We start from the raw sequence: 12,897 nt of genomic DNA on the forward strand, positions 1-12,897 counted from the left end.
CACACCCTAACACAGTGATGTACAGTATAGTATTAACACACCCTAATGCAGTACTATACAGTACAGTATTAACACACCCTAACACAGTGATGTACAGTATAGTATTAACACACCCTAACACAGTGATGTACAGTACAGTATTAACACACCCTAACACAGTACTATACAGTACAGTATTAACACACCCTAACACAGTGCTGTGCAGTATAGTATTATCACACCCTAACACAGTGCTGTGCAGTATAGTATTAACACACCCTAACACAGTGATGTACAGTATAGTATTAACACACCCTAACACAGTGCCAGTGCTGTGCAGTATAGTATTAACACACCCTAACACAGTGATGTACAGTATAGTATTAACACACCTAACACACAGTGATGTACAGTACCCAGTATTAACACACCCTAACACAGTGCTGTACAGTACAGTATTAACACACCCTAACACAGTGCTGTGCAGTATAGTATTATCACACCCTAACACAGTGCTGTGCAGTATAGTATTAACACACCCTAACACAGTGCTGTGCAGTATAGTATTAACACACCCTAACACAGTGATGCAGTAAATGCTTTCTTACAGTGATGCTGCAGTACAGTATTAACACCTAACACAGTGCTGTGCATTATAGTATTAACACACCTAACACAGTGCTGTGCAGTATAGTATTAACACACCTAACACAGTGATGTACAGTATAGTATTAACACACCTAACACAGTGCTGGCACAGTATAAATGATAACACACCTAACACAGTGCTGTGCGAAACTAGTATTAACACACACCTAACACAGTGCTGTGCAGTATAAATAACACTAACACAGTGATGTAGCAGTATTAACACACTAACACAGTGACCTGTAGGTACAGTATTAACACACTTTAACATGATGCTTTGGTACAGTATTAACACACCCTAACACAGTACTATACAGTACAGTATTAACACACCCTAACACAATGATGTACAGTACAGTATTAACACACCCTAACACAGTGATGTACAGTATAGTATTAACACACCCTAACACAATGATGTACAGTACAGTATTAACACACCCTAACACAGTGATGTACAGTATAGTATTAACACACCCTAACACAGTGATGTACAGTATAGTATTAACACACCCTAACACAGTGCTGTGCAGTATAGTATTAACACACCCTAACACAGTGATGTACAGTATAGTATTAACACACCCTAACACAGTTACTCTTTTTGTAAGTTCTTTAATAATAATAATAATAATAATAATAATAATAATAGTTGGTCTTTTATAATAGGTGCCTTACCAAGGTGTACACTACGTTAAACCTGATATTAAACATTATACAGTACTGTACTGCATTTCAAAGTTATTACAGCAATACATACTAAATATACGGTACTGTACACCCAATCAACTGAAGGATTAAATTATTCCTGAGCTTCCTGTCCTTGACCATCAGCAAACATGTCTTCTTCTGCTGTGTCACTGGACACACTCAGAGCAGTCAACTCTTCAACCCTATGCATCTTTGCCCTGTATTTCTCTGCAACCCAAGCAAAGAGTGAGAGTTGATATTCCAAGTCTTTTGAACACTCTTCATACTCTCGTTTAAGGCCGGTGGCTAAAATCAGTGACTTTTTCTGTTCTAATAACAGCTTCTCGCTAAAGCTTTCTGATACTCGTTTTTCTATTTCCAAAGCAGTTTGCAAATTTTTCATGCTTTCTATATTTATGTCTAAATCATTACCCAGTGAAAGTGTAGTTTGGCATTCTGTATTCACATGTACCTTGTTATCTTTCTTAGCCTTTCTCTTTTCATTAGCTTTCTCTCCTCTTATAATCTGCAACCGCTTCAAGAGCTTCTTGTTTCTTGAATCTTCTCCCAACAGCTCATGCTTAAGCATTGTAATCCTCCTTTTCTGCTCCTTTAACAAATGATTAAGTCTACACACACTATCAAGTTCCTCTCTCAGATTCACAGTCTTGGTAGCTGGTGATTCAAGCTTTAATTCCTTTCTAATCAAACACCTGTTGGCTTGAATGTCTTTGAACTGGTCTGAGAGGATTGTATTTGCTTTATGTGCCTCCTCTAATTCTTTCTGACTTGCTAAATATTTCTGAGTATTTTCCCTAATTTCTATATCCACGTGTTCTTTATATCTCTTGAGTGTAAGCATTTCTTGTTCTCCCAGAGCTAATTTGTCATCTGCTTCCTTTTTAATAATTCTTGACTTTTCCCTCTCAGAGATGATGGTATTCTTAAGACTGTGGACAAGAGCTTCCATTCTCTCTTTCTCAAATATGTGTTCACTGGAGACTTGAAGCTGTAGTTTAGCCAATTCTTGTTTTTGTTTCTCTGCAAGAACTAAATCTTTTTTTCTTGATATTTGTATGTTACGTAACTCTTTTTGCATTAATGATAAATCTCTCGTTTTTTCCACTAAAGTGGCTTCCAAAGCTTCTACCTTTTGCCTTAACAATGCTGCCTCCTGCTCACTCTCTCTCACTGTTTTTTCTTTATCAAGGTTTTCTTCTGTTATGGATTTGATTTTGGTCTCAATCTCCAATAATTTCCGTTCCAAACAATTTTTTTCCTCTTCTATAGTGATTACATTTGTCAGCTGTTCTTGCAAGATAGTTTCTAACTGTACCTTTTCTTCCAGTTTAATTTTAAGGTTCATGTCTTTTTCTTTTAGTTCTTTCATCAACAAGTCTTTCTCAATTCTTTGTGCATCCACCATATTATTTTTCTCATATAGATCCTTTTTTAACTGCTCAGTAATTTTGAGTAAATTCTCATTTTCCTTACACACCTCCTTCAGCATCTTATTCTCAACCATTAGTCTATCAATATCTGCACCCTTCACAATAATACATCGTTTCAACTCTTCCACATCATCTCTGTGTGATTTGTGACTTTGCTCTATGATCAATTTCAATGTGGTCACCTCCTCCTGAGACAACTTCAGGGCCTCCTCTTTTAGGAAGATAAGATCAACGAGTTCATTCTTGGTATTTATTGCATTCTGATGATTATGCTCAAGTATTTGGTGAAGAGCATATATCCTCCCTCGGTCATTCTCTATTATGGCCAGAGCTGTATCACTCTGTCTCAGCTGCATCTCTACATTACTCTTATCTTTCACCAGCTGAGCCATAGTTATCTCTCTTTCACAAAGTCTCTTCTCTAATTTCTTCTTTTCTTCATAAACCTTTTCATTCTTCACTTTGAAAAGCTCTAACACCTTTTTTAATCTCACTAACTCCTCCCTATAATTCTTCTGATTCTTTTCCTCCCCACAGCCTTCTGATGGCTGCTGTGTACATTTGTAACTTCTTGGTTTATTTGATGTTGATCTTGGTGGTAATGTTTGATATGATTCTTTTACAGCACTTCTGTATTTTCCAGGCCCTGAACAGGTTTTAGGGTTCTTTTTTATATCTAATTCTGTGTGAAAGTTTTCACTTGAAATAATCTTTCTCTTTTTCTCTGAATGTTTGTTCTTCCATTCTGACCCAGAACTTGAGTTGTCCATACAAGTTTTCACCACTTCTGTGACACAGTTCTTCCTCTTCATGCCCTGTTTGCTGCTGTATGAACTACAAGGTAAAGGTGGATTTTCCTCTACTATTGTTTTAAGATGTTCCCGTTGTTTATTTCTCACACGGTAATCGGAGAGAGTGATTTTCGTGTGTTGTAGTTCTTTAATAACTACTTTTTTATTGCAATTTGCTTCTTTAGCAGCAGAAGTACTTGGTACACAATCTTCTTCTACTGTTTTGTCTGTGTTTTCTTGTGAAGTCTCAGGGTGCCTAACCAAGGATACCCATCGAGTAGTAGATGAATGTAAGTCCTCAATTATTGGGTTCAGAGATATTTTATCTGAAGTTTCCATCTTTAACTGTTTAGGAGACCTTTGCATCACTAAACCACAACTGTCTTCCGGGTCATCCAGAAACTTATGTTTGCTGTCATCTGTCACAAGTGAAAAAGTTCTCTCTCCCTGACAGACCTCAGGGGATGTATCACTCTTATTACATTGTTGGTGTAAATAACTCAGTATAACATCTTTAGTCTCAATGTGACTTATCAATTTCTTGATTGACATCTCCTGAGCTCTAAGTCTCTCCTCTAACTGTGCATTCATTTGCTCTCGAGAACAAATGCAACGTCTGAGTTCTGAAACTTTCGATCTATGTTCAAGTAGTATAGTTTTCTTGTCTGTGGATGGACTGTCCTTCAATTGTTTATATAAATAAATCACTTCTTTTTCCAGTTCCAGTATGCTATCTGTACCTAACTTCACTTGTTCATCCTTCTTCTTCAACAGTAAAACATATTCTGCACATACCTTACAATATTTATAATCTTTACTAATTTTCTTTCCAGTAATTTTGCCCATGGGGTGATTTTGTAAGTATTTCTGATCTTGATATTTCTGGAGGTTGAGGTCATGGAAATCTTTGGTAACTGAACATCTGTCATTGGAACTTGTGGCTTCAGGCTCTTCTGAGGCACTCATATAATAACTCGGCTCTTTCTCAAGACTCTCCACATGGGTTTCTTTCTCCTTTTCCTTCTCTTGTAATGTGGTTAGATCCCTTTGCAGAGCACTGATTCTATTGTCTTTTTCTACTAAGAGTGAATTACAATAAACAAGCCGCTCTTCCAGTTCAGTTTTTGAGTATGTATTTCTTTCATCGTGAAGCTTCTTAATATAAGCTTCTTTTGCATAATTGATGTTTTTACATGAATTAAGTTCTTGGTTCAATGTCTGTATCAAGGTTTCTTTTTGTTGTAAATCGTATTCTAACTGGCTATGTAATGTCTGAAGATATTGAAATTGACCACTGAGAGATACACCTGCTTTTGCTGCACTCTCCAACTGGGCTATTTCCTCTTTCTGTTGGTGAATCAGCTGGTCACGTTTCCAGAGTTCTTTCTCTAATCGCAATCTTGCCAAGTTTTCCTCGTGTGGCTTGTCAAAACTCATATTATTCCATTTCTTCAACTGTTTCTGCTGATTACATATTACATTCTTACAATCTTCTAACTTACTCTTAGTAGACATGACCTCCTTCTGCAGCTGCTTTATATGAGCTTTAGTTTTGGCCATCTCACATTCACTCTTGCACATTGATTCTTGTTGTTGGCTGATAGTTATATCTCTTGCTTTTAACTTATCCTCAGAGGTATTCAACTTCTTTTGGATTTGAATGATATTGGATTCTTTTTCAAAAACTATTTGCTGTAGGATAACCAAAACATCATGGGGTTTTATGAGGTATATTTCCTCACCCTCTGTAGTTTGATTTAACAGGTGGTCGGTCCCCTGCCTGTGGGTCTGTATTATACACCAGGCACTTTTAAGTTCGGCCTTCAAGGCATCATCAAATTTCAATATGTCTTGTTGTCTACAGAGTTCTTCCTTGAGTTTTATAACCTCCTCCTTTGAATTTTCTTGCTGACACCTAATCTCTTCCTCCTTGCCCTTCAGTTCCAATCGTAACCTTGCAATCTCATTTTTCAAGTACCCTTGAGTGCCATCCTTCCTCTGGTTTCCTAATGGGCCAAAAAAATTATCCCCACAAGTACACTTATCCATACAACTATGTGGAAAATGATATATTCCTTCCTTCTTACACAGCGCAGGAATTGTCCCAAATATCAGACTAATGCCAGAACCTCTTGGTATACGATATATTGATTGCTGAATAAGATTTTTCCATGCCTCTTTTTGATCTAGATGGACCTCTTTAGTAATGTACTCATACAATAGAAGATACTGCAGGAACTGACGTTCAAACAGTGCTGTGTACCTTCTGTTCTTAGATTTACAAATCTTGCAAATCCAAGAAAAAACATCATTTGCACTGAATAAACTTATATTAATGGCTGCCATTACCATTTCCACAGTGAGAAAAGGTCTAGGGAGCAGGAGGAGGTTGTTGTTATTACTTAGAGCGCCTGATAACTGCAGCAGGGAAAGTAGGTGCTCCGATGCATAACTGTCCTTGGCATCTTTATCTGCTGGCTGCCCCTCTTTACTTGCACTAGATATAACGCAAGAAATATTCCTTTCTAACCCATCATTTTTCTCCTGGTAACACTGGTCAAGCACTTCCATTGTGTGTCCTTTTGAAAGAGGCTCACACATAGAAACACATCTCCCAGCCGAGTCAGAGACATCATCTACCTTAATATTTCTATCATCAGCTGCAGCACTAAGCTTCTCAATGATTGATAGTCCAGCTCCATCTTCTTTTTCAACAGTTAATGCATCCAATGCTTGATTGTGCAGGTCTGTGGCATTGCCCGTATTACTACCAGGTTTTGTTCTTGCAACCATCATGTCAAGTTCAGCCACTCCAGTATCTCTGATGCATGGTTGAATATCAACATAAAAATTTCCTTCTATCTGTGTGATACCATCATGTGTTATGCTTCCGGTTGTCAAATCAAGCTCCGGTTCTCTCTGTATGGTATGTGGTAGATCATCAGCACTGTGTTTCTCTTCTATAGGCTGACAGACTGGCTCTACCTCCTTTTCACTGTCAACTTTACCTCCTTTGCTCACACCAATAGAGTCAGACTCCTCATCCACTTCTACACATCTTTCCACGGCTTTACTTTCCACTGTGGGAGACACTTGTCTGCAACTGCCTTCATGTGCAACAGAAATCTGGTTATGGTCACTTTCCAACCTTGATGTTTTAGCTTCAAAATTGATGTTACCTCTTACAGATGCGTAATAATGATCTGCTATTACCAGAGCTGTAAAGCCATGATGAGCACTTTCACCTTCTACAGGTACAGAGCCACAGTCACCTTCTACAGGTACAGGGTCACTGTCACTTTCACCTTTTACAGATACAGAGTCACAGTCACCTTCTACAGGTACAGAGTCACAGTCACCTTCTACAGGTACAGAGTCACAGTCACCTTCTACAGGTACAGAGTCACAGTCACCTTCTACAGGTACAGGGTCACAGTCACCTACACCTTCTACAGGTAGAGGGTCACTTTCACCTTCTACAGGTACAGGATCACAGTCACCTTCTACAGGTACAGGATCACAGTCACCTTCTACAGGTACAGGGTCACAGTCACCTTCTACAGGTACAGGGTCACTGTCACCTACACCTTCTACAGGTAGAGGGTCACTTTCACCTTCTACAGGTACAGGATCACAGTCACCTTCTACAGGTACAGGATCACAGTCACCTTCTACAGGTACAGGGTCACCTTCACCTTCTACAGGTACAGGATCACAGTCACCTTCTACAGGTACAGGATCACAGTCACCTTCTACAGGTACAGGGTCACAGCAGGTACAGTGTCACAGTCACCTTCTACAGGTACAGGGTCACAGTCCCCTTCTACATGTACAGGGTCACAGTCACAGTAACCTTCTACAGGTACAAGATCACAATCACCTTCTACAGGTACAGGCCACAAACACCTTCTACAGGTACAGGGTCACCTTCACCTTCTACAGGTACAGGATCACAATCACCTTCACCTTCTACAGGTACAGGGTCACAGTCACCTTCTACAGGTTCAGGGTCAGTCACCTCTACAGGTACAGGGTCACAGTCACCTCTACAGGTACAGGATCACAGTCACCTTCTACAGGTACAGGGTCACAGTCACCTTCACCTTCTACAGGCACAGGGTCACAGTCACCTTCACCTTCTACAGGTACAGGGTCACAGTCACCTACAGGTACAGGATCACAGTCACCTTCTACAGGTACAGGGTCACCTTCACCTTCTACAGGTACAGGGTCACAGTCACACAGTACAGGGTCACAGTCACCTCTACAGGTACAGGGTCACAGTCACCTCTACAGGTACAGGGTACAGTCACCTTCTACAGGCACAGGGAGTTCACAGGTACAGGGTCACAGTCACCTTCTACAGGTACAGGGTCACAGTCACCTCTTACAGGTCACTCTACAGGGTCACAGTCACACAGTCACCTTCTACAGGTACAGGTTCACCTCTCTACAGGTACAGGGTCACAGTCACCTTTTACAGGTACAGGGTCACAGTCACCTTCACCTTCTACAGGTACAGGATCACAGTCACCCTCTACAGGTACAGGTTCACAGTCACTTTCTACAGGTACAGGGTCACAGTCACTTTCTACAGGTACAGGGTCACAGTCACTTTCACCTTCTACAGGTACAGGGACACAGTCACCTTCACCTTCTACAGGTGCTGGGTCACAGTCACCTTCTACAGGTACAGAGTCACAGTCACCTTCTACAGGTACAGAGTCACAGTCACCTTCTACAGGTACAGAGTCACAGTCACCTTCTACAGGTACAGAGTCACAGTCACTACAGGGTCACAGTCACCTTCACCTTCTACAGGTGCTGGGTCACAGTCACCTTCTACAGGCACAGGATCACAGTCACTTTCTACAGGTACAGGGTCACAGTCACTTTCACCTCTACAGGTACAGGGACACAGTCACCTTCTACAGGTACAGGGTCACAGTCACTTTCACCTTCTACAGGTACAGGGACACAGTCACCTTGTACAGGACACAGGGTCACAGTCACCTTCTACAGGTACAGGGACACAGTCAGTACAGGGTCACAGTCACCTTCTACAAGTACAGGGTTACAGTCACCTACAGGTACAGGGTCATAGTCACCTTCTACAGGCACAGGATCACAGTCACCTCTACAGGTACAGAGTCACAGTACAGGCACAGGGTCACAGTCACCTCTACAGGTACAGAGTCACAGTCACCTACAGGTACAGGGTCACCTTCACCTTCTACAGGCACAGGATCACATTCTTCTCCAGGTACAGGGTCACAGTCACCGTCACTTTCTACAGGTACAGGGTCACCTTCACCTTCTACAGGTACAGGATCACAGTCACCTTCTACAGGTACAGGGTCACAGTCACCTTCTACAGGTACAGAGTCACTGTCACCGTCTATAGGTACAGGGTCACCTTCACCTTCTACAGGTACAGGGACACAGTCACCTTCTACAGGTACAGGATCACAGTCACCTTCTACAGGTACAGGGTCACAGTCACCGTCTATAGGTACAGGGTCACCTTCACCTTCTACAGGTACAGGATCACAGTCACCTTCTACAGGTACAGGGTCACAGTCACCTTCTACAGGTACAGAGTCACTGTCACCTTCTACAGGCACAGAGTCACTGTCACCTTCTACGGGTACAGGGTCACAGTCACCTTCTACAGGTACAGAGTCACTGTCACCTTCTACAGGCACAGAGTCACTGTCACCTTCTACAGGTACAGGGTCACAGTCACCATCTATAGGTACAGGGTCACCTTCACCTTCTACAGGTACAGGATCACAGTCACCTTCTACAGGTACAGGGTCACAGTCACCTTCTACAGGTACAGGGTCACAGTCACCTTCTACAGGTACAGAGTCACTGTCACCTTCTACAGGCACAGAGTCACTGTCACCTTCTACGGGTACAGGGTCACAGTCACCTTCACCTTCTACAGTACAGGGACAGTCACCTTCACCTTCTACAGGTGCTGGGTCACAGTCACCTCTCTACAGGTACAGAGTCACAGTCACCTTCTACAGGTACAAGAGTCACAGTCACCTTCTACAGGTACAGAGTCACAGTCACCTCTACAGGTACAGAGTCACAGTCACCTTCTACAGGTACAGGGTCACAGTCACCTTCACCTCTACAGGTGCTGGGTCACAGTCACCTTCTACAGGCACAGGATCACAGTCACTTTCTACAGGTACAGGGTCACAGTCACTTTCACCTTCTACAGGTACAGGGACACAGTCACCCTACAGGTACAGGTCACAGTCACTTTCACTCTACAGGTACAGGACACAGTCACCTGTACAGGTACAGGGTCACAGTCACCTTCTACAGGTACAGGGACACAGTCATCTGTACAGGGTCACAGTCACCTCTACAAGTACAGGGTTACAGTCACCCAGGTACAGGGTCATAGTCACCTCTACAGGCACAGGATCACAGTCACCTCTCTACAGGTACAGAGTCACAGTCACCTTCTACAGGTACAGGGTCACAGTCACCTTCTACAGGTACAGAGTCACAGTCACCTACAGGTACAGGGTCACCTTCACCTTCTACAGGCACAGGATCACATTCTTCTCCAGGTACAGGGTCACAGTCACCGTCACTTTCTACAGGTACAGGGTCACCTTCACCTTCTACAGGCAGGATCACAGTCACCTTCTACAGGTACAGGGTCACAGTCACACAGAGTCATCACCGTCTATAGGTACAGGGTCACCACCTCTACAGGTACAGGGACACAGTCACCTCTACAGGTACAGACAGTCACCTCTACAGGTACAGGGTCACAGTCACCGTCTATACAGGGTCACCTTCACCTCTCTACAGGTACAGGATCACAGTCACCTCTACAGGTACAGGGTCACAGTCACCTTCACAGGCAGAGTCACTGTCACCTTCTTACAGGCACACTGTCACCTTCTACGTACAGGGTCACAGTCACCTCTACAGGTACAGAGTCACTGTCACCTTTCTACACACAGAGTCACTGTCACCTTTACAGGTACAGGGCAGTCACCATCTATAGGTACAGGCCTTCACCTTCTACAGGTACAGGATCACAGTCACCTTCTACAGGTACAGGGTCACAGTCACCTTCTACAGGTACAGGGTCACAGTCACCTTCTACAGGTACAGAGTCACTGTCACCTTCTACAGGCACAGAGTCACTGTCACCTTCTACGGGTACAGGGTCACAGTCACCTTCCCTCTCCACTATGTAACAATTTGTACCCTTTAATCTGATATCTTGGAGTAAAACTTTGCACAGACGGTAACTGTAACAATGAGCTTCTGTATATTCTCCCAAGACCAGAGGATTAACAGCTGCAAAAGTGGGATTATTTGAACATTTCACAGACTCCACAGATAAATTCCCAGCATTCACTGTTGTACTGTGCAGGGTCAGTACGCCCTTGTCTCCTACTGTACTGGCATAATTATATGATCCACTTAATCCATTAGTTTGAGGAAGTTCATTTGTAAATCTGGTAGACACAACCTTAACATCCATGTCCACAGGAAAACGTTCCACAACTTCTGGGATGGAGTAAAAGCGAACTTGTTCATCAGCGTTATCCTCAACAACCCTATTTGTATCTTGTTTCTGTTTATCATCAAATTCATTTTCACATTTTGACCTAGAATTTTCATCACAAGGTTTCTCAGCAGCCACCTCTGTACGTTTGGCACAAGCCACTTCCTCATTAATTATCTCCCTAATGAGAGAACTAAAGGATCTAACTTCCCATCCCTGGTCACTGGGGAAATTTTCCTGTGAAGTGTCAGAATAGTCCATTGAATGACTTGGCACACTGTCTTTACACCTGTTTCCGAGATTAATTTTCTTCCCTCCTTTGTCACACGTCTTTTGGTCTGCTTTCATTGCATTTTCACCTTCACACATGTCATTGTTCTACAATCTTTCACTTGGTTTGTTTGATCTTCCACAGGGTATCCCTCCAGTTTGCTCTTGCACTTTCTAGGTTGCTCTTTACTGTTTTTCTTCTATTCTCCTCGAATGTTTTTTTTCTTTCCTTCTTCTGTGTTCTCTTCATCTTTTCCACATCAGCTTTGGTCATTAAGCCTTTTATACTAACTTCACAATCAAGCTTCCTCTCCTCCTGGGCATTTTCACTCATTTTCCTCTCTTCATCTACTGGTTTGTTTATCTTCCTGACCCATCATCTTCAAATAATTACCTGTCAGAGGACTATCACCACCATTACCTGTCAGAGGACTATCACCACCATTACCTGTCAGAGGACTATCACCACCATTACCTGTCAGAGGACTATCACCACCATTACCTGTCAGAGGACTATCACCACCATTACCTGTCAGAGGACTATCACCACCATTACCTGTCAGAGGACTATCACCACCATTACCTGTCAGAGGACTATCACCACCATTACCTGTCAGGAGACTATCACCACCATTACCTGTCAGAGGACTATCACCACCATTAACCAACAGACAAGTATCATCATCATTAAGTCCCTGACATTCCACTGTTGTTTTAAACTCATTTCTTAGGGACAAATTATCAACACCGTCATCCTGTTTATGCTTCATCTTCATTTTAGGATATCCTTTTGGCATACACATTTTACTTACCCAAAGGTGTGATTCATCGTTCACAGTTTCAAATCCCTTGGAAGTGCACACCTTACTTCCCCAAGACCTAACTTCACCTTCTAATGTTTCATTTCCCTTCCATGCTTTGATGTCACTTTCCTGAGAACACCCTTCCACACTCTTTTCCTTGGTTCGCTTTGGATTACATATCGGGTTTTTCTGCAAGTCTTTCCCCACTGGCTTCCACTCATTCTTGTTCAACAAATTCCCACCTCTCCCCATTATCTTTATCTTCAACCTCACCTCTTTGCTTCCTTTGTGCACCTTCTCTACAGACATCTGATGACTTGTTTTCAGTGCCTTGCAGGTGTCTTTAAGCTTCTTGTCCTTGCCATCACAAATGCCATCTGCCACACACAATCGCTTCCTTGGAGGTGAATTACAAGTAGGCCGTAGATGGGCTGATTTGGACCGAGACGTGGGCTTCATTTTACTCTGAAAAAAAAAAAAAAAAATTAGTTTTGGGAGATCACCACCCCACGAATAAATATAGGCCAGTGAGCGTGACCAGCATTGTGTGTAAAGTATTTATGAGAATTACAGAATAGTATATGAGATGTCGTGATGGAACATCTACTATGAAACAACCTTGTAAAAGAATGCCACCTCGCTTGCCATTAGCCTCTGGAACTCCTTTTCAGCCCATCTACACTATCTTTGCTTGGTTTCTGGCTCTTGCATACATC

At 42.3% G+C, this 12,897-nt stretch overlaps 1 protein-coding gene across 1 annotated transcript; it reads right to left on the reverse strand.

Moving 5' to 3' along the window:
* Positions 1-1,182: 1,182 nt before the first annotated feature.
* On the reverse strand, positions 1,183-12,640 carry LOC121875231. Its single transcript, XM_042379689.1, has 9 exons — positions 12,191-12,640; positions 10,626-11,345; positions 10,022-10,231; positions 9,694-9,813; positions 8,740-9,561; positions 8,485-8,575; positions 8,034-8,324; positions 7,630-7,776; positions 1,183-7,311 (listed from the first exon to the last, which is right to left on the reverse strand). Exons 1-9 carry the CDS (start codon positions 12,638-12,640, stop codon positions 1,430-1,432), a joined length of 8,733 nt encoding a protein of 2,910 aa, XP_042235623.1. The 3' UTR covers positions 1,183-1,429.
* Positions 12,641-12,897: the final 257 nt, after the last annotated feature.

This window comes from Homarus americanus, unplaced genomic scaffold (assembly GCF_018991925.1).
Source record: "Homarus americanus isolate GMGI-L3 unplaced genomic scaffold, GMGI_Hamer_2.0 scaffold56241, whole genome shotgun sequence".
Lineage (NCBI taxonomy): Eukaryota > Metazoa > Arthropoda > Malacostraca > Decapoda > Nephropidae > Homarus > Homarus americanus.

What these genes read in the sequence shown, in the direction of transcription:
- LOC121875231 (XM_042379689.1), bottom strand. Translation starts at nt 12,640, where the DNA reads ATGAAGCCCACGTCTCGGTCCAAATCAGCCCATCTACGGCCTACTTGT. An exon ending in GTGACTGTGACTCTGTACCT is followed by an intron (nt 9,814 to 10,021) that starts GTAGAGAGGTGA and finishes CTGTACCTGTAG; the next exon opens with GGTGACTGTGTCCCTGTACC. An exon ending in TGACCCTGTACCTGTAGAAG is followed by an intron (nt 7,312 to 7,629) that starts GTGACTGTGATC and finishes CTGTACCTGTAG; the next exon opens with AAGGTGACTGTGATCCTGTA.